The 22029-nt window shown below is 36.8% G+C and overlaps 3 protein-coding genes across 3 annotated transcripts; 2 read left to right on the top strand and 1 right to left on the bottom strand.

Annotated features, from left to right (window-relative positions):
* Positions 1–5211: 5211 nt before the first annotated feature.
* On the top strand, positions 5212–9293 carry LOC133322248 (mpv17-like protein). Its single transcript, XM_061531262.1, has 4 exons — positions 5212–5354; positions 5424–5557; positions 5620–5751; positions 9087–9293. The coding sequence occupies exons 1-4, from the start codon at positions 5213–5215 to the stop codon at positions 9291–9293; spliced, it is 615 nt and encodes a 204-aa protein (XP_061387246.1). The 5' UTR covers position 5212.
* A 296-nt stretch (positions 9294–9589) lies between these two features.
* Positions 9590–14778, bottom strand: LOC133322249 (ovochymase-2-like). The gene is made up of 5 exons (XM_061531264.1): positions 14650–14778; positions 14236–14589; positions 13781–14170; positions 9934–10287; positions 9590–9868 (listed from the first exon to the last, which is right to left on the bottom strand). The coding sequence occupies exons 1-5, from the start codon at positions 14776–14778 to the stop codon at positions 9590–9592; spliced, it is 1506 nt and encodes a 501-aa protein (XP_061387248.1).
* A 444-nt stretch (positions 14779–15222) lies between these two features.
* LOC133322250 (uncharacterized) lies at positions 15223–19743 on the top strand. The gene is made up of 4 exons (XM_061531265.1): positions 15223–15352; positions 19148–19230; positions 19312–19494; positions 19555–19743. Exons 1-4 carry the CDS (start codon positions 15223–15225, stop codon positions 19741–19743), a joined length of 585 nt encoding a protein of 194 aa, XP_061387249.1.
* Positions 19744–22029: the final 2286 nt, after the last annotated feature.

Here is a 22029-nt window from a genome sequence, read left to right on the forward strand (position 1 = left end):
GTTCTGGAAGATTATCTGTTTTCTGTAGCTTCTAAGGTTTCCAAATAATTTGTATAACACATTTCGAGCTTGTTAATTATTACACAATACATATTAATTATATGCCTTTGGACCAATATTGAGTGTATTCCCCATGCAGTTTTTTTTTTTTGCAATTTTTTACTCCAAATATTCATCAGCTGACTTTTGGCGTTTTTCTGTACAACTGCATTAGCAACACCAAAATTTGTATGAATGGAAGGTGGACGCAAAATAAACACGAATAACTAAAACAATGCACCTACAGATCAACACATACACTAACCAGAAATAATACTTCCGTTGCGAGCATTACACATATTCAAGGTCAATATTGCACTTCCTGGGAAAGAGTTGCCATACTATTGTTTTCAGTTATTCATACACAAAAAGTGTATTTTTTGCCAACAATTTGCATATTTTTGACGAAACACTTGACGGTGTGCCAAAATATCTAATATAATGCAGACAGTTTTTTGTTTATGACGTCTTATCTCACGAGATAATAAAAGACAACATTTGCAAAATTTCACTAGTCATTTGGGTACATATATATGTGTATGTGAATTACGTCTAGAGATAAATTTTAAACTTTTATACTAAATTCAAAATGAGATAATAAAATAGGAAGTAAATTCGTAAATATTTTTATATTTTGTAGGTGTTTAATAATTTTTTTTAGGTCTTTACGACTTTATCGGTCATTAAGTTCAAATAAAAATAAATAGTACCTGACGAATGTGTTGAAAGTCGAAATAAAAAACTTTCCCATTGCTAATAGGCACTTAAATATAATCTAATACTCTTTAGACGAGATAAAGTGGATTGTTAAAATATTAATGTAAATTTAAAATAAATGTAAGCCTCTTTATAAGATTTTTTGCTTAACCATTGAAAATATGATCCATGAAAAATATTCTTTAACAAATCCGTTACTTATGTCGTTCCTAAAAAGATATTCTTTAATAAATCCACTCATTCCTTGAAAAAAAAATATTATTTAAAAAATCCAAGCTCATCCACGGCATATGATAGAACGGTTGATCCATAAGCCGAGCTTAAAAAAGATTTCCAGACGCGTCGGTCTTGTGCGCATCTCATCCAATTTGAAAGACCATTTTCCGGGATGTTGTCTTCTACTTGATTTTGCCATCGGAGTCGTGGCCTTCCTCTTCCGTGTGAACTATCACTTGGCTTGTTTTTTAAGCCTTTGTGCTGGGGCATCTTCATCCATTCTCACAAGATGCCCTAGCCAACGTGGACACTGCAGATCGATCCGTCTGACTATGTCGATGTCAGAGAATAGATCTTCCGGAGAATTTTTCTCTCAAACACTTCATGAGCTACCTCATCTGCTTTCGCAAGTACTCATGCTTCAGATCCATACAACAGCATTGGTAATATCAGCGTTTTGTAGAGTGTGAGTTTTGTCTGGCGAGAGGTGGCCTTGCATTTGAGTTGTTTACTCAGACCATAGTAGCATCTGTTGGCCAACACTATCCTCTACGTATTGTTTATGATGGCGGTACCGAGGTATATAAAATCGTTCACTAACTCGAAGATGTAGTTTTCAAGTTCCACAGTGGCACAGTGGGAAAAAATGCAAATCTAACGCGCAGAAAATAAAAGTACATGTTTTACTGTATGTTTATCGATATTTTGGATAAGAATAGATTTAGATGGGCAATTTTAATTATTTTATGAACTAATTTGGCAATTTTTTTATTAACCCAAAAATCTTAAATTTTTACCGCCAGTCCCACATTGGCTGACTTCTTCTCAATTCGTTCAAAGGTGGCTGTTTACCGCTCGCAATGTTCGACGTAGGCGAGTAACATATGTTGTTTGGTGTACAGAGTGCCATTTCTGTTCACCTTTGCCTCTCGTATGACCTTTTCCAACAGGATGTTGAAAAGATCACACAACATACTGTCACCTTGTCGGAATCCTCGTTCGGTATTAAAGGGCTCCGATGGGTCATTTCCGACATTAATTGCTGACCTTGTGCTAAATAATGTTATTACGCATTGTCGTATTAATTTTGCAGGAATACCGAACGCAGATATGGCTTTAAACACCTCCGAACGGATAGGGCTATCGAATGCCGCTTTATAGTCGACGAATAGGTGGAATGTGTCGATGTGTTTTTCGTGGGTTTTTTCCCCAGGAACTAGCGCAGTGTGAAAATCTGGTCAATAGTGGATTTGCCAGGCCTGAAGCCGCATTGGTATGGCCCAATAATGTCATTGACCATTGGCTTCAGACGTTCACAAAGCACGCTGGATAGCACTTTATATGCAATGGGAAGGATACTTATTCCTCTATAGTTGGCACATATCTTGTCTTCATTTTTGTGCACGGGACACAGAGAATGCTGAGGTTCAAATTGTAGAAATGTACAGCTGGTGCATGCTCATGACCAGCATCTGACCACCGGTCTTGAATAGTTCGGCTTGTAATCCATCAGCACCTGCTGCTTTATTGTTCTTCAGCCGATTAATGATATTATGATGCTATTCTGACCTCATCTTGGCTAGGTCGTATACCCTGTATACCGTCATCTCATATTGGTTCTGGGGTATCTTCTTCACCGCCACTTTTTTATACCAGAGGCTTTTCAAAATGCTCTTTCCAGATCCTCAACACGCTGTCTGTAACCAGATTTTCATATTCATCTCTACAGGAGGATGTGTCTGCACCAAGGCATTTGGTTTGGTGTTTTACTCGTTGGTAAAATTTCCGGACTTCATTCTGACTCCTGTACATCTAGATTTGCTCACGCTCACGTTTTTCTTGTTCTTTTTTCTGAAAATATGTTACTCTCTGCTTTTCTCCCGATAATTCTCCATCCCATTACGTGTTGCTACTGTCTGCAGGGTTGCCCTATACGCTGCATTTTTCACATCAGTAGCATTACGACACTCCTGATCGTACCACGGATTTCTTGATGATGTTTTTTGGTGCCCAAGTGTTGCTTTTGCTGCAGTTTGTAGGGGGTGCGAAATTCGTTGTCATTGTGCGTCTATATTATTATCGGGACAAGAAGTGCTTTCGTCAAGCAGGTAGGTAAGTTGAGCGGAGTAGACCTCTGCTGCCTTTTTATTTGCAGCTTTTCGACGTCAAGTTTCCGTGTTGTGTTAGAACTTTGCTGCTACATTAAGACGTGTGCGAACCTTGGATGCTAAAAGGTAGCGGTCCGAATCGATATTCGATCGAGCGTCTAATACACTGGATGAATGTCTTCTGTCTATCACAACATGATCAATTTGATTTCTCGTTGCTTGATCGGGAGAAATCCAGATGGCCTTGTGTATATCGAGATGTTTGAATCTGGTGCTGCTAACTACCATGTTTTATGCTGCCGCGAAGTCAACCAACCTCATGCCGTTGTATGACGTTTCTTCATGGAGACTGAAATATTTTCCCTTCCGATTATTGCATTAAAATCTCCTAGCAGAATTTTAATGTCATGGCCAGGGCAGCGGTCATATGTGCTCGTAAAATATGTCTTTGGTATTTTCATCTTTGTCTTCCTTCTTCCAAACAAGACTAATGTAGAAGAACTTCGCTTTTATACAGATTATAGTAATTCGCTCAATGACTGGAGTGAATCTGGAGACGAGGTCTTTTATTCTCCTATTTTTTTATAGTTCTTATAGGTGAAACCTCGGCACATATCACTATTTTTCAATGGATGATGAAAATAGTTACCTCAGGTGACACCGCGGGGTCAGTGTCTACAATTGAGATTACATCATCCACATATTGTGTTGGTCCTTGAAAAAATAACCTTTAAAAAATCCACTCCTTGTATAGGTCCTTGAAAAAATATTTTTAATAAATCCACGCCTTATATGGTCCTTGAAAAAATATTCTTTAAAGAAAATTAATTTTAATAATCCTTAAAAAATATTCTTTACAAAATCTATGGTAACAGACTTAATAGGGTCTAATCAGTGAATTTCTAATTCTTTACAAAATTATTCGGTATCTCTAGACAAAGATATAAATTACCCAACCGGCACCCCAAATAATGACTAAGTGATCGCGATAGCCATTTACATATGCCAGCTTGTATCTATGTATGTAAATCCCACAACTGTTTCTCTGTTTTATTTACATTTTTTTTTTTTTTTTCAAAAATACATTGCAACTAATGACGTTGCAAGATTATTACGCCACAACCGCCGATCGCCTGCAACAATTGCATCTGTACAAATATATAAAAAAATATATTTTACAGAGAATTAGAACTTTTGTACACAAATTACAATTTAGTGTACGCTCAACTTTTCTAGCATTTAGATCGTGGGAAAATCATAGCCAAAAATTTCAATACAATTTCAAATTTAGAGAAGTGAAGTGAACAAAAAAAAAATACAAAACTGTATACGGAAATCTATTTGTGAGACGTTTGAGACGTTTTGGGTTCTTTCTGTAAAAAGCAAGTATTATGTAAAGAAAAAAAAATAGAATTGAAAAGTTTATTGCCTCAAACATTGACCTGATTTTTGCAACGAAAATGGCGACCTTGAACTTGAATCAGTTTGAGAAAAAAAATTGTTTCGGTCGGTCAACTTTGTTGTTGTTTTTTTTTAATATAAAATCTAAAAATAGTTCTCTGTACACGCTATCAATTGGCGAAGTATCAAAATATTTGTGCCTATTGTGTTGTGTCATGCAATCAATACTAGATCTAATGGTGGTGGCGTCTTTTTGTCTAATACAACCGATCAAATTGTGATTGGAGGTACAAACATATGTTTTGGGTTTCCTCATTCTACGAAGACCTTCGAATTTTTAAATCAATTAAAAAAATGTTACATATCGATCGACATTTTAATAAACATAACTTTGGGGTGGCTCTGACTTTGTGGAATGTGTCCTTCTTCTCAGGATTTTTGTTACAGAATTTGGTTCTTCTTCTCGGGCTTTTGGTACAACATTTGATTTACTAGCGTATAATATTATGACTTGGTTTTGTGTTAAAAAAATTAATTATTAATTGGATTTTAAAACAATATCATCTGCTAATAAATCATCAAACAAATTTATTATGGAACACCTTTTGTATTTGGTTCGAAAGTGATTTTATTTATTCAAAAAAATTGCATTTGTTCAGTTTAAGTGAAAATCGAAATTGAAAATCACAAAAGAAAATAAAAATTTGTTACAGCCCCACAATTAGCCAAGGATGCCTTTAAGTATACATGTTTTAAGAACCCAATGGAAAGCCTTTACATCGGCTCATCCATTGCTGAGAGGGGCGTTATCGTATGCCGTTCTATGGCCCACAAGTAGTTTAATACAACAAACAATAGAGGGTAAAAATATAAGTAAGTATACAATAAACTTTATAAAATTATAAAATAAACCAATATTTTTCACCCCGCCACCCTCAATAGAAACCTATGATTATATGCGTGCCTTAAGATTTGGCATATTTGGTGGACTGTATGTTGCACCCACATTATATGGGTGGGTAAAATTGACATCGGCCATGTGGCCACAAATGACATTACGCGTAGGACTTATTAAGGTGAGTATTTTAAATGAATAGTATTTATATAGAATTGTTTAAATTGTCATTCTTGTTTTTAGGCTGCCATCGAACAATTATCCTATGGACCATTTGCTTGCGCCAGCTTCTTTGCTGGCATGTCTTTACTGGAAGGTAAATCAAAAGAGCAAGCTGTCCAGGAGGTGAAAGATAAATTTGTACCAACATTTAAGGTAAGCACATTTCTTAGTAAAATGAAAAAAAAAACCTTGTAAAGTCGTTAATAAGTGGAAATTCAGCTAGGCCAAACTTTTTACACCACGAAGAACCAAAAAATGTCAATAGTGACATTTCTTCAAATTCTGTAATGACCTATATTAAACATTTTCTGTACGGAGGACTTTTACCCTATCATTTTTCGAAATGTTAAATTACATACATTTTAATTGGAAAATTCGACTAACACTTTCAAAATTCCCCAAAATCAATATGTCATCCGTTTTATCTTCTATGGTATATTAATGATGTCTAGAAAGATAAAAAGATCTCAACCGTTTGATTACTTCTAGATACAGGCTGGGACGTGAAGTTCCACCAGATTGTTCAGGGCCATTGCCAGGAAGTTACTTAACCATTTCCCACTCATTTTCATTTTCTAAAACTGCGGATTGACGGATAGGTCTGGTTTTTAATATTTACTCCGTCCTTTTGGACTGATCGAAAAATGTGAGACGATATTACCGAATTTATAAATACCTTTTTGGACAAATTAAAAACATAGCAAAGAAGTCAAACGGGTTAATCATGTGATATCGCACACAACTAATACTGAACTTTTACAAAATCCGGAGGTTGGTCAAAATTTAGTATTATTCATTAAACCATATATAATATGTAAACCCCTTTATGTTCCTAAGTATGTCTCCATATTCCCCCTTTCATACACTGGTAACATTGCCGATCATAATTACAAAAATCAAATATATACCTAATAGAACGTATATTTAAAAATATGGCCTAGTTCACACAATAAGGTACTATTGTTTATGGAACTGAAGCGTATCTATTCGCACACTTACCACTTACCATTATTATACCCTACACAACTATGTTGTTGTATTATAGCCTTGTGTAGCCCTAAGAATTTGTAACGCCGCAAAACATTGGTCCTAGACCAACCTTGTAGTATACCGATCATATCTCGACTAGCTGAATCGATCTAGACATGTGTGTCCGTCCGTCCGTCTGCCCATTATAACTTGTGAACATGATACAGGCAACAGTTTTGGATCAATCGTCACGACATTTTGCATGTAGGATGGGTTCTAGCCAAAGAAGATCCCTATTAATTTTAGTAATGATCCGTTAATATTTAGGAGATGAAATGGACCAAGAATTTTATCTTTTCTGTTTTTTCTGGACGTTCTAGAGCCCACAATTATAACCCAAACACTACGAAATACACAGACAAGGGATCTGACCATAGAATATGCATGACTGTTTTGACAAAGATTGGTCAATATTTCGCGGGTCAAACGCACTCAAACTTTTGTATGCAAAAGAACAAAATTTGTATTCTGTGGAGTATATATTTACTCCTGAAGGACATGGACCCGAAAAGTTGATAGTGTATTCAAAAGGTAAACTTTTCAATTGATACCAATTATATTGATGTACGTTCTCGGATAGGGGAGTTATACGTAGACATTAAAGGGGGTATACGTATTGTTAGAAATGACATCAAATGACATTGCGGGGTTGAATTAGACCAAAAACTTTAGGTCGATGCGCCATCTATAGCGGTCTAAAAACAAAGCAGGAGCAAGGAGTCCTTGTTATTTAATGCTGTTATTTTCCTCGGTGTGGTACCACATCTTGTCATTACTGGTTCGTGTTATTCAGTTGAGTTGGGTCGTTGCGGAACGAACTAGTTCAAATGAACTGTTTCGCAAAAAGAACAATCGGTCCGGATATTTCGTTCATTTAGTCCCTTTTTGATCTCGTTCACCTTGTTCCTTTTGATCCAATTTTTCACCCATTCATTGACCGAATTAACTGACGTGTACTAATGACCGATAAAACTAAATGGAAGTATGAAACTAAAAGAAGGAACGGGATTAGTCAAGTCTAGTGTATTGAAGTCGATTTAGAAACATCAGTTTAATTCTAGATAGTCTCGAAAGGAGTAATCGATTTGATCCAAACTTTCCACATAGTAATATTTCATGTCAAATATACGGACTATCGGTCCACTCTTTCTGGTGCCACCCCAATTTATAATATTATGCAAATATGGTGCCATATTTCATGGTTAACATGGTATTTGCGGACAAATAGTTGTTTTTTGTAAAAACTACAAACGCGCCAACACTACCGATTTTAATAGAATATAAAGCGAAATCGATCCGAAAATGGGCCCATTCCTTTTGGTATCTATACCACATCTTCTAAATCTCATATGAAAAGAATTGAGCATCCGATTTGATTTTGCATACCGTAATATTTATTCAGAAATGTTCACAATTGTAAAAATTATGAGTCTTATAATATCGAAATTGTCTATTTTGAAATTGTATATTTTCATGCATAAGGTACGTGGTGAACAACAAAACTGAGCGATCCTGACACATAGACCTAATAAAAGATATACAAAATAGCATAAAAATACTGAAATAAATTTATACTACTCTGATACTATATACGACTGATACTTTCTAACTATTTTTTTTATATTTTTAATCCAAGTGGTTATCAAAACTTAAACCACTCTCTCAAGATGTGTTAGATTTCATGCAATTAAGCGAATGGTAAAAAAAGTCACGAATTTTTACTCGTTCAAAACTGCTGGTATTTGAACATAAATTATTTTGAAGAATTGTAACTTTTCATATACGAGGTCTGCTCCTTTTTGTTCTGATCAATCAATGAACATTCTAATTATTCATCAATAACATTAATCCCAATGTCAGGGATTTTTCCTATACTCGAAGCACTTCTGAAAGGTAGTATTTTTTTTTTTTTTTTGGTTTTGGATATTTTTAACTTTTCCATTGCATTGATTTGGCTTTGGTTTCAATGTCAGTTGTGACCTTTTTTGAAGTAATCTGGATCGTGGTTGAGGATGTTTAACATATTCAAAACTCAGACCTCGAATACTGGGATTAACGCATTTTTTGGCCCTCATTCCTTATGATTTTTTTAACTGCCGTATTATTATACAAGAAATTCCAAATAATTATTAAGTGAACTTTCGTAAATGTGAAAATCCTATACGGTGAACTCTCGATAATGTGAACTAAGTAATGTCGAGTCAGTTCATATTTTCGAATTTATTAGCGATAATTCCCTAATTTTTTCAATATTTTAATGTCAGTTGGAGTATTCATATTATCGAGAGTTCACTGTATTTCCTTACAATGGCGATAAATTTTTGTCGGCCTCCCAGGGCGTGAACCTATCTTGCCTTATAAAAAAAAGTGGTCACCAACTAATTTTCGGCTTTCATTGCACCATGTAAAATTTTCCCTTTGAATTTAATCACAACTAACCTATTTTCCATTTATTACAGGTTGGCATTTGCATATGGCCCATATTACAGACCATCAACTTTTCCATGGTACCCGAAAGACATCGTGTAGTGTTTGTAAGTATTTGTAGTTTAATGTGGACCACCTTCTTGGCCTACATGAAGACAATGGAAATTCATGAGGAGAAAGAACAACAACAAAAACACTACGATGACGATGTACAACGGGGGAAGGCTTTGACCTTATAAATACGTCTACTGAACATTAGAATAATTTTAGTGCATTTTTTTTTTTAATTTTTAAGTGTTATTATAATTTTAGGGTGTTATGATGTTAAATGTGTAAAAAAATGAATAAAATGCATTTATTTGTTTGTAAAACAGAAACAAATGATTTTTTATTATTAAATATTTAAAGGCGTTCATATAAAAAATTGTTGTTTTTAATTAATAATAAAAAGACGCTCTAAGTAATATGAAATATTTGTAAACATGTATTAATTTTGAACATAATTTGTGTATATTTATATTTATTTATTTATTTTTTATTTAATATGTTCTTTGATCCAGTCTATGTAATACGATATATTTGTAAAAACTCCCGGCTTTTGTCCACAAGGTTTGATACTCCATGACACCAAACCAATTTGTTTGTTGTTTAGTAATAAGGGACCACCAGAGTCTCCAGAACATTGTCCCTTACCAGAACCTCCGGCACATAGGTTTGTTCTATGTATAACAGATAATAATGATAAACGACATTCGGTCAAGGTTATGGTTTTCAATGAGACCTTATGTAGTCTGGAGGTAAGGGTGCCCATGGTCTGAAAGAAATAGGAAAAATTATAAACAACATTTTTAGATTTTAAATTTCTGTAACCTCCCTCACCTCATTAAGACCCCATCCAATCAGTGTTACTTCTTTATTTTCATATGATGTCATGGAATCTTCCATTAGTTGGACATGTCCTATGCTAGGGAAAAGTGGTAAAGGATTTGCCAATTTCAAAAGGGCAATATCATGTATTGCCACAGTCGGATTATAGCCTTCATGTTTGATAATCTCTTCTACATCTTTATATAGTGGAATAAGCGGTTTCAGTTCATTACTTCCATATTGTATTACAATATCCTTGGGAGACCAGATAAATGTAAAACAATGAGCTGCTGTCAAAATCCATTGTGAATTCAATATTGTTCCCGCACAAAAATGTTGTTTGTCTTTGGCGCGCCGCAATGAAACCTAAAATGATAAATTCGGGAATAGATTATATAAAGACAAATTAAAAACCAGTGAGCGGAGCAGAATAGTCGGACGGGGCCGACCATGCGATACCCTACACAACTACCACGAACTCTAACTTTCTGAGGATGTTTATTCCGAGTCTGAGTAATATTTCGTGATATTTGCCCCCTCTTGTCCGATTAGAGGTTAACAACACCTCTTCCTTACTTTTTTCGAATATTCAGTACAGTCCTTCTAATTACTTGTCCAGATTACCTTCACGGTGGGTTGTGTTGTGATTTTCGGATTATACTCTACTCGAAAACACACAAAAAATTATGTTTTCGGTCCATTTCATCCCAAAATTTTAATCTGATCATCACCGAAAATTGTAGGCGTTGTTCTTGACCATAACTGGAACTTCATGAAAAATGTCAAAGCCATCAGCGCGATATTTCTCCCTCTAATGTGGTAATGGGTTACTGAATAATATCTGAATACGTAAGCACCTGTAAATATTTGACTGTAACTCCCACATCTGAGTAGATACATCACTATATTTGGTATCAATTTAAAGGCCAACCACTCCTCTTGGATATGCTATGAACTCCTGGGGTCTACATCCTCCAGGAGTAAATATGTATGCCATAGAATACAAATCTTGTCATTTTTCACACAAAAGTCAGGGTCCATTTGACCCGCTAAATATTGACCGATCTTTATCAAAACATGCATGCTTATTCTCTGACCCGATTCCCTTCTCCATGCAAAAATTCGCGGTGTTTGGGCCATAATTGCGGCCTCTGGAGCGACCAGAAAAACCGACAAAAATTTAGTATTTGGTCCATTTCATCCCCTAAATATTAACCGATCTTTTCCAAAAACAATAGGGGTCTTCATTGGCCAGAACCCATCCTACATGCAAAATTTCGTGAAGATTGGTCCATAACTGTGGCCTGTATCGTGTTTACAAATTATAATGGACAGACGGACGGACGGACGGACACACATGTCTAGATCGACTCAGCTAGTCGAGATATGACGATCGGTATACTTAAAGGTGGGTCTAAGACCAATATTTCGCGGCGTTACAAACATTTGGGGCTGCACAAAGCTATAATACCCTGACAACATAGTTGTGTAGGGTATAAATATTGAAAATGTTATATATTTAACAAAAAAACATTATGTTCCGACCGGGCGGAACTTGTCATACCAAGAAAATTAAAGATACGGACATTTATTTGCAGTAAAAATTCAAACTTTCGCTTGGGGTTAAGTGCGAGTTAAATGACCCACCATAAACCAAGTTAGCAAATATGGAAGATCTTGACCGATTACATTTATCCTAGCTATGTATGTACAGAATAACGTGTTAAAATTTTAAACGTTTTATATTATTAGTTTTTGAGTTATCGTGTCCGCCATTCGTATTGGTGGTCCCCTTTAGATCTGACTAAAGGGGAATTGGTGGTCCCCTTTAGATCTGACTCAGCCACACTATTTATAACAAAATACAAAATAAACAAAATACGCATCTATACAAAGTTCTAACTTTCTCTATTCTTAGAGACATTCACGTTTTTTGGTTCGGATTAATTGAATATGGGTTTGGATGAATTTCGAATGGATATAAAATTGGGATATCGAAAAATGACCATCGATTTATTTACAATTGGTAAAAAGCAACGAAAAAGAAAACCAAATACAAAAGGCCACCTTGATATCTCCTTATCAAGCAACGAGAAATCAATTTGATCATGTTGTGATAGATGGAAGGCATTCATCCAGTGTATTAGACGTTCGATCGAATTGATATTCGCTCCTCGTGAATATCGATTCGGACCACTACCTTGTAGCAGCCAAGGTTCGCACTCGTCTTAATGTAGCAGCAAAGGTGCGATCTAACACAACACGGAAACTCGACGTCGAAAAGCTGCAACTTACCCACCTGCTTGACGAAAGCTCTTCTTGTCCCGATAATAGTATAGAAGCACAATAGCAACGAATTGTTCCCTTCCTACCAACTGCAACAAAAGCAACACTTGGGTACCAAAAACCACCATCAAGAAACTCATGATACGATCAGGAGTGTCGTAATGCTACTGAGGTCAAAAAAACGCAGCGTATATGGCAACCCTGCAGACAGTAGCAACACGTAATGCTACACAAAAAAGAAAAAAGAACAAGAAAAATCTAGATGTACAGGAGTCAGAATGAAGTTAGGAAATTTTTTCAACGAATAAAACACCAAACCGAGGGCATCCTCCTGTAGAGATGAAAATCTGGTGACATGTACAGACAGCGTGTTGAGGATCTGGAAGGAGCATTTTGAAAAGTTTCTGGTATCAAATAGTGGCGGTGAAGAGGATACCCCAGAACCAATATAAGATGACGGTATACAATGTATACGACCTAGCAAAGATTAGATCAGAATAACAATCAATCGGCTGAAGAGTAATAAAGCAGCAAAACTAGTGGTCAGTTGATGGTAAGGAGCATGAACCAGCTTATTAGTACAATTTGGCTATAGGAATGCATGCCCAGTGATTGGAAACTCAGGATCCTGTGTCCCGTACACAAAAAGCGAGGCAAGACGATATGTGTCAACTGTAGATGAACTAGTCTTCTTCCCATCGCATTCAAAGTACTATCCAGCGTGCTGTGTGAATGACTGAAGCCAATGGTCAATGACATTATTGGACCATACCAATGCGGCTTCAGATCTGGCAAATCTACCATTGACCAGATTTTCACTCTGCGCCAAATCCAAATTGGTACCGCCATAAATAAAACTAATGACATCAGTTTTGAAATTCGGAGAAGGATGGTGTTGGTCAACAGAACTCAAACTTTATAAACTCACACTTTACAAGACGCAGATACTACCCGTGCTGTTATATGGATCTGAAGCATGGGAACTTGCGCAAGCAGATGAGGCAGCTCTTGGGGTGTTTGGGAGAAAAAAATCTCCGAAGGATCTACGGACGATCTGCGTCGACGGTGAATATCGGGGTCGAATGAACCAGGAGATTTACAATCTATACGCGGACATCGTGCTGCAGCGAATACGGTGGCTAGGCCATGTTGTGCGAATAAATGAGTATGCCCCAGCTCAAAAGGCATATAAAAGAGGGCCTACTGATAGTTCACTCAGAAGGGGAAGGCCACGAATTAGATGGAAAGACCAAGTAGAAGTCAACGTCTCGTAACATGTTCTTTTAAATTGGAGGAGATGCTTATGGAACAACCGTTCTGTAACAAGCGAGCTAAGTAAGTTTCAAGTTTTGGACACTACAATACGAAATACACAAATCGATTTGCCAGACAATTAGCGGTACGAGCAATTTTTGTTAATTTTATTCCCCTTGCCCCTCGCTCCTACAAACATAGACTTGCCGCAAAAAACTACTTTATTCAATTCTAAAAAAAGAAAAGTTCACTTTGATTTTTAATTCATTTTGAATATTTCGATTAACCACATTTATTTCAATATTTTCTTCAAGAAAGCCAAACGCTTCGAGCCAATAACAATTAAATTTCCACTTAATATACCATCAATACCGCTCAAACCCTCTTGACTGTCACCGAAATCTTCCTCATCTTCAGCATCCAATATGGTTTCCAAAATCCAAGCAACATATGCAGATACCTCAGTGAAAACACCCGGATATGGATAGGCTGTGCAGGGTTTACGTGACCACGACACAATACCAACTTGGGTATTTTTAACAATCAAAGGACCACCAGAATCACCACTGCACTGGCCTTTGCCACCCTCCGGTACACCAGCACAAATATTTGTCGGATGGATATCGATGCCATGTCGACGGCTACATTCGGCATCACTGAAAATTTCCAAATCTACTTTCTGGAGATGTTGCTGAACCACACCACCAGTCTGTAAGGAAAGAGGGAATTTTTTTAAGAAAATTTGCCGGGTCCTTTGATGTCATTAGGACTTACCGCATTGAGACCCCAACCAACCAGCGTGGCTGGAGTTTCAGCATCAGTTTGCGAATTAAAATCAGGCAAACGAATGCCCAGAAAATCATTTTCCACATTAATCGGTTTATCCAAACGCATCAAGGCTATGTCATGAATATATTGATTCGAAGGATCATAACCTTCGTGAACGAAAATCTTCGTAACATTGGCAATGTTCGTGGAGTTACGATTTAATTCATTGCTGCCATATTGTATGTTAACTTGGTGAGGTTCCTGCTTCACCACACAATGGGCAGCCGTTAATACCCAAACACGATTTAACAAAGAGGCACCACATGCATGGCGTCCCGAAGAGGCACGTCTCAGAGATACCTTTTTTATTTGCGGATTATTTTGAAGATAATTTTAAAGGAAAATAATTTACAAACTTACCATATATGGATATTCTCCAGGCAAAGCCACACTGCCATTAACAATTTTCGTATGAAATGCCAGGCTACAGCTAAATAATGCGCTGAATACACCAAAAATCAGCAAATAATCCAAATTCTTCAGCTGCATGTTTCGACTTCCGATTCCACCTAACGTTTGATGTACTATTCGTTTCAAACTCTTGCATTTAAATATTAAAGTGGATTTGGCCTCTTGATTTTCATTACACCATGCTGTTTTCATTAACACTTGGTGTGTGTGGGTGTTCGTTCGCTAACGGAAAACCGATAAAGAAACAGTTTATGTGAAATTTCAGTTTCGTTTTTAGTTATGTCTGTGTGTTTTTACTTTTCCACAAACATTTTTTGTATGATTAACTAACAGTGAAAAATATCCCCGCCAATATCTGCAAATCAAGGTCAATGTTTGTAAAAAGTTTTGCAAAAAACAAAGGTAATTCGCTCGTCTACTACCCTTTGATGCTCATTATATGTGGGTATTTAATAAAAAATTTTCCTATTTCAGTATTTTCACTTTTTTTACGAACCGCATCGCACATCGTTACACATAACCATGTCTACGTTTTTGCTAAAATTCAAAGCAATACTTACGAAATATCCGGTAACACGGGGTATGGTCTCCTACAGTTTGATATGGCCCACCAGCAGTTTAATTCAGCAAACATTTGAGAATAAAGAATTTGGTAAGTATGGAAAAGAAAATTAAACTTTATACTAACTAATCAATTGACGGATACATTTTTCTTTTTAAACTGATTTTTTGAAAATTTGTTGCAAAATACATGAAATGTACTGAAAAGATTATAATTATTATTGTCTGGTCACTCCATTCGAAGCTCTTTTTCCTCCTCAATTGGGACACTTCCAAAAATGTTGGGTTAGGTTAAGCTGCTGATTGCAATCGTGCACTCGGGTACATTTGTTCATTATGTTCATCCTTGGTACCTGAAAAGAAAAGGAGAAGAGAGGAAGGATAGTGGAAGTTTGAAGAGTATAGGAAGGTGGTTATTTTAGACATGTCAAAATCTGAACAAAGCTTAGGATCTGCTTGGGTTCTATTCCGGAGAATAATGCTAGATTATCCAATTCATATTTGACGAGCTGTCTGTCTCTGCTGCCACTCAGCGAAGACAGAACTGTCTGTGTCCTCGTCCTCACATAGACGGCAGTAATTCACTCCATTGATGTCCCATTTATAAGTGAGAGATATAATCTTGCAGTGACCTGTTATAATCCCCACAATGATGTTAATCTCTCTCTTATTATGTGTCAACAGCGAAGAAGTTCTACGGCAAGAGAATTCCGGCCAGAATGTTTTCAAAATCCTGCATGCAGGTTCGGATGGCCATCTGCTGCCGACTACCTCGCAGTAGTTCAAACGGATTCTGCCAATATAATAGCCAATGGGCGGTTGTACAAATCTCTCAATCGGAAGACTGTGAACCCACTCGAACAAACATTTCTATTTTGCTATGTCATGGAATTCAACATAATTTAAAAATCCGTCACATATCACGAAAAGTAACCTTGTCACGAACCGCTTTTTAGTTAATAGTGCACGACTTTAAGGCCTTAAGGGCCGCCTGACTATCGACATATATAGTCATCGGCCCTATATTATCGACAATAAGTGTTATGACTATCTCAGCCGCTTTCGTGATTGCTAGGATTTCTGTTTGAAAAACTCTGCAAAGATTGTTATGTTTATATGAATTATAGATTGCTAGTTCCATGCAGTAAACCCCTGCACCAGTGCCTTCATCTTCGACCTGTCTGTAAATATCGACAGACCGGTAAGAGGTAAGGAGCCACTAGTCCAGGATTCCCTACTAGGAAGCTCTACTCTGATGTTGTTAGTCACTGATGTGAGCACTCCTCTCTAGAAGTTCACAAATTGTCGTTGTGTTTAGAATACTGCGTGACCAAAATTCAGCGACTTCCATTTCCCGGAGCCTCAGAGCACATCTAGCAGCATGGAATTTAACCAGAGAATCCAGTGTTTGGAGATTCAAGATTGCATTCAAGGTTTCTTAGCACTCCGGTTATCAAGATCGACGGCGATCGCTGCACGGTACTCATTTTAGCCAGCAGTATCTACTTGTTGACCCTCACATACAGTCACATACAGCCAGTGTATGATCTCTCGGTTTAGTCCCCAACTCTTACCTATAGAGTTCTTGCGGGAATAGAGGGCTTACTTACTTGCTTCTAATAGAACTTACGTTCCATAAGCCGAGCTTAAAAAGATTTCCAGGCGCGTCGGTCTTTTGCGTAGTTTTTCCAATTTGAAAGACCATATTCGGCAATGTTGTCTTCAACTTGATCTTTCCATCTTATTCGTGGCCTTCCCCTTCTGCGTGAACCATCAGCTGGTTCGCTTTTATATGCCTTTTGGGCTGGAGCATCTTCATCCATTCTCACAACATAACTTAGCCAACGTAGTCGTTGCAGCTCAATACGTCTAACAATGCCGATGTCCGAGAATACCTGGTACAACTCATGGTTCCTTCGACGCCGATATTCACCGTCGACACGGATTGGCCCGTAGATCTTTCGGAGATTTTTTCTCAAACAACCCATCTGCTTGCGCAAGTACCCATGCTTCATATCCATATAACAGCACGGGTAGTATCAGCGTCTTGTAAAGTGTGAGTTTGGTCTGGCGGAAGTGGCCTTTTTCCTAAACTGCTGACTTCATCTGTTGGCCATCACTATCCTTCTCCGATTTTCAAAACTGATGTCATTCGTTTTATTTATGGCGGTACCAAGGTATATAAAATCTTTAACTACCTCGAAGCTATAGTTCTCAAGTTCCACAGTTGGCCCGGGTCTATTGGACGTCTTGCGCGTCGATACCATCAACTTGGTCTTCTCATAATTTACTGTGAGTTCCACTTTAGCAGACTCCTTCTCAATTTGTTCAAAGGACGTATCGATCATCGGCGTAGGCCTCGTATGACCTTTTTCCAGCATGTGAAAGATCACACGACAAACTGTCACTTTGTCTGAATCCTCGTTCGATATTAAAGGGCTCCGATAGGTCCTTTCCGACTACAACTGCTGACCTTGTGCCACTTAAAGGTATCCTGCATAGCCGTATTAATTTTGCAGGAATGCCAAACGCAGACATGGCTTTAAACACCTCCGAGCGGATTGGGCTGTTGAATGCGGCTTTATAGTCGACGAAAAGATGAAATGTGTAGATGTATTTTTCGTGGGTCTGTTCCAGGATTTGACGTAATGTGAAAATCTTGTCTATAGTGGATTTGGCAGGTCTGAAGCCGCATTGAAAAGATCAAATAATATCATTGACTATTAACTTCAGTCGTTCACACAGCACTCTGGATAGTATTTTATATGCGATGGGCAAGAGACTAATTCCTCTATAGTTGGCACATATCGTCTTGCCTCCTTTAATGTGCACCTGACACAGGATGCTGAGGTTCCAATCATTGGGCATGCATTTCTCTAGGCAAATTGTACTAATCAGCTGGTGCATACTCCTGACTAGCATCTGGTCCATCGGCACCTGCGGCTTTATTATTCTTCAGCCGATTAATTGCTATTCTGACCTCATCTTGGCTAGGTGTTCCTTCCAGACCCTCAACACGCTGTCTGTATATGTCACCAGGTTTTCGTCTTCATCTCTACAGAAGGATGTCCCTGCAACAAAGCCTTCGGTTTGGTGTTTTACTTATTCTGACACCTGTACATCTCGATTTGCCCACGCTCACGTTTTTCTTGTTCTTTATTCTTTCTTTGGAAGGTACGTTTCTCCTCTCTCCATTTCTCCCGATAATTCTCTCTTGCATTACGTGTTGCTACTGCGATTTTCAAATCAGTAGCATTACGTCACTCCTAATCGTACCACGGGTTTCTTGATGGTCGTCTTTGGTATTCAATTGTTGATTTTGCTGCAGTTTGTAGGGAGTGAACAATTCTTTGACATTGTGCTTCTATATTATTACCGGGACAAGGAGTGCTTTCCTTAAGCAGATAGGTATGTTGAGCAAAGTAGGCTTCTGCTATCTGTTGGGCTTGCAGTTTTTCGACGTCGAGTATCCATGCTATATTAGATCGCACCTTTGCTGATACATTAACACGAGTTCGATCCTTGACTGCTATAAGAATCCTATAAGAATTTTTATGTCATAAAAATATGCTGTTTCTAGGCGCTCGTAAAATATGGTCTGTTCATCTCTGTCTTCCGTCGGATGATGGGCGCAAGTAAGACTGATGTAGAAGAATTAGAGTGAATCTGAACAATCTACTAATGCAATAACATAGTTCTCATATAAAATTCCCGACCGATTTAAGGAATTTGGAATGCAGACTGATATTTATATACTATATGGTTTCATTATTTAAAAAAATCTTCACCAATCACATGTCGTTCGATATCTTAGACCAGACTATCAAAGGTACACCTGTCATTTGGGAATAATATGAAATTTCCTTCTTGCTTATTTATTTTATAGGACATTTTGATTGGTGGCGTTGTTTACGTTTCAGTTTGTATGGTGGACTTTTTGTGGCCCCAACATTATATGGATGGATTAAGGTATGTTCAATTATTAAATATCAATTTAATTATTAAATCAATATATAAGATTTAATAATAAATACATTTATTTTTCTACAGATATCATCAGCAATGTGGCCCAAGACATCTCTCCGAACGGCAGTTATGAAAGCAGCCGTCGAAACAGTATCCTATACACCGGCTGCCATGACATGTTTTTATTTCATTATGAGTTTATTGGAAATGAAAACGTTGGGTGAAGCATCGGCCGAAGTTAGTAAGAAATTTTTACCCACTTATAAGGTATGTGAAAATGATTTTCAAAATTTTTAATATAAAAAATAATTATTCCTAATGTATTAGGTCGCTGCCTCGGTATGGCCCATTGTGGCCACCATAAATTTCTCTGTGATACCAGAGAAAAATCGTGTACCATTCATCAGTGTTTGTAGTTTAATATGGACATGCTTTTTGGCCTATATGAAGCATTTGGAACATCATGAAATCGATGATGAAGAGAAATTTATATTGGCCAAGAAAAAAGAAAAGTAGATATAATTGTTGTATTATTTATTTAGGTATATATTTATTTTGTTGTGTTGTATGTGGTGTAACCTCTTAGTTATTAGACTAAATATATAGTAAATTATTTATTTGTTTATTTTTAAGATTATTTGTTAATAAAAGAGTACGATAACAAAAATGAAAATAATATAAAATGTTGATGAATAAATAGGATCACAACTTTAGATGTAAGTTAAAATATATACACGATATATTACTTAACTCAGTCACTGTTAAAATATAAAAAATAAACGTATTAAAATTATTTCTTTCTAGTACTAATAACTTACACATTCTCTAATCATTGCCATAACAAAAAGTTCTGAGCATGAGCAGATGATTTCACCCAAGCTGTGAACATGATTTCAATTATGACATTATCGTCAATTTTGACTTAATCGTATGAAAACATAGACCAAAAATTGACAGTACGTGATTTTAAACCAAAATTGCCGATAATATTCGTTTCTTACACGACATGTTTATTGAACCTTGGTTCTGAGCTTAGATTTATCTTACAAAACCCCTTGGGACCATATCGGCCTTACCCAACCATAATTCTAAATCGTCTGAATTATCTCATGTTACTGTGACCTTATTTTCTGACCCGCATACATATTGTTGTTCGCTGATACTCAAAAATAAACTACTGAGCTGGCATACATACAAATTATTGAGTGAAATAATAATAGTAGGAAATTGGGTCAATGTAGTTTCATTCAAAACGACAGGTAATTTGAATATCATTATCATTTGTGGATAGTAATATGTAATTACTTCCGAGAAAGAAATATTAAAAAAACTCCCAGCTTATAGATCAGATGGTCGTTGTTATTATATGGGGACTCAGACTGAGTTCTACTGGGTCGAATGTGGTGTGCAAGAAACTATAAACATTTCTTTAAAAATGATAAAAGGGGAATCGCCAATTTCAACCCCATCGATTGGAAATGGGGGCTGAATCTATATCGATTTTATTTTCAAGCAAATGGTCCGTTTATTGACAAATGTTCTAAAATCTTCTAAATACCTGATATATGAGGGCCATACCAAAACCTGAACCGGTATTTGCAATACTAATCACTCTAGAAGTAGCAGCAATGAATGTGAATGAATGCACATTTTATGGGTTCTCGTTGAAAAGAAGTCTTTACAAATATATTTAAAAAACTTAATGGTAGTCCTTCAAACTATTTTAAAAAATCTACGCCTGGACCGGTATTTTCAGTATCAAACCATCTAGAAGTAGTAGCGATGAATGTGCCATGTTTATGGGGTCTTCGAAAAAATATTAAAAAAATCTTTAGTGATATTCCTTGAGTTTTTTTCTCTAGTTTCCGGTAGTTTCAGCATCAAATATTCTAGAAGTAGCGATTAATGTACAAAGTTTATGGGGTCGAATAGAAGTCTTTACAAAGGCCGAACTTTGGATACCCTCCACCATAGATATACTGACAGGTACTAGAAATGAAAATATAGGGAACATACCAAAAAGTGGACCTTTACCGACAAGTCTAAAAACGGATTATTTAAACCATAATACAAATTTCAGAAATTTTTAATTGATAATTCAAATTCGAAGATGGGGAATATCGGTCCACTCCTTCTGAAACCTCCATACAGGGGCTAGGTCTAAATCCGGCTATAGTTAATTATCGAACCTTACGTTCTAATTTTTTATCTCGCTATCCTCGGCAGGTGAAATCATTGCAATAGAGTCTTAGAACCAAACTCAAAACACGGAAGAAATTAGATAACTATTTTAAAAAAGGGGGCGAATATTAATAATTTTTGGTAGAGAGATTTGTTACCATATACGACTACAAAATACCAAATTGCAGCAAATTCGGTTGAAAAACGCGCTCAAGAACCCCAAAATACCGAAAATTGGGGGTACCCTTATATGGGGGCTTTCCGAAAAAATGGGCCTATATTCATAGTTTTTAGTGGAGAGATTTGGTACCTATTAAGAACTCAAAATACTAAATTACAGCTAATTTGGCGGAAAAATGCGATCAAAACCCCCAAAATATTGAAAATTGGGAGGTACCGTTATATGGGGGGCTACCAGAAAAAGTGGACCTATATTTATAGTTTCTTGTGGAGACATTTAGGACCCAATAAGAACCCAATGTAGCAAATTTCAGGGAATTCGGCTGAAAAACGCGCTCAAGAACCCCAAAATACCGAAAATGGGGGGGTACCCTTATATGGGGGTTACCCAAAAAATGGACCAATATACATAATTTTTTGTAGAGAGATTTGGTACCTATT

The sequence above is a fragment of the Musca vetustissima genome, unplaced genomic scaffold (assembly GCF_032173495.1).
Source record: "Musca vetustissima isolate MV318-11 ecotype Yass unplaced genomic scaffold, APGP_CSIRO_Mvet_v1 utg8248, whole genome shotgun sequence".
NCBI lineage: Eukaryota > Metazoa > Arthropoda > Insecta > Diptera > Muscidae > Musca > Musca vetustissima.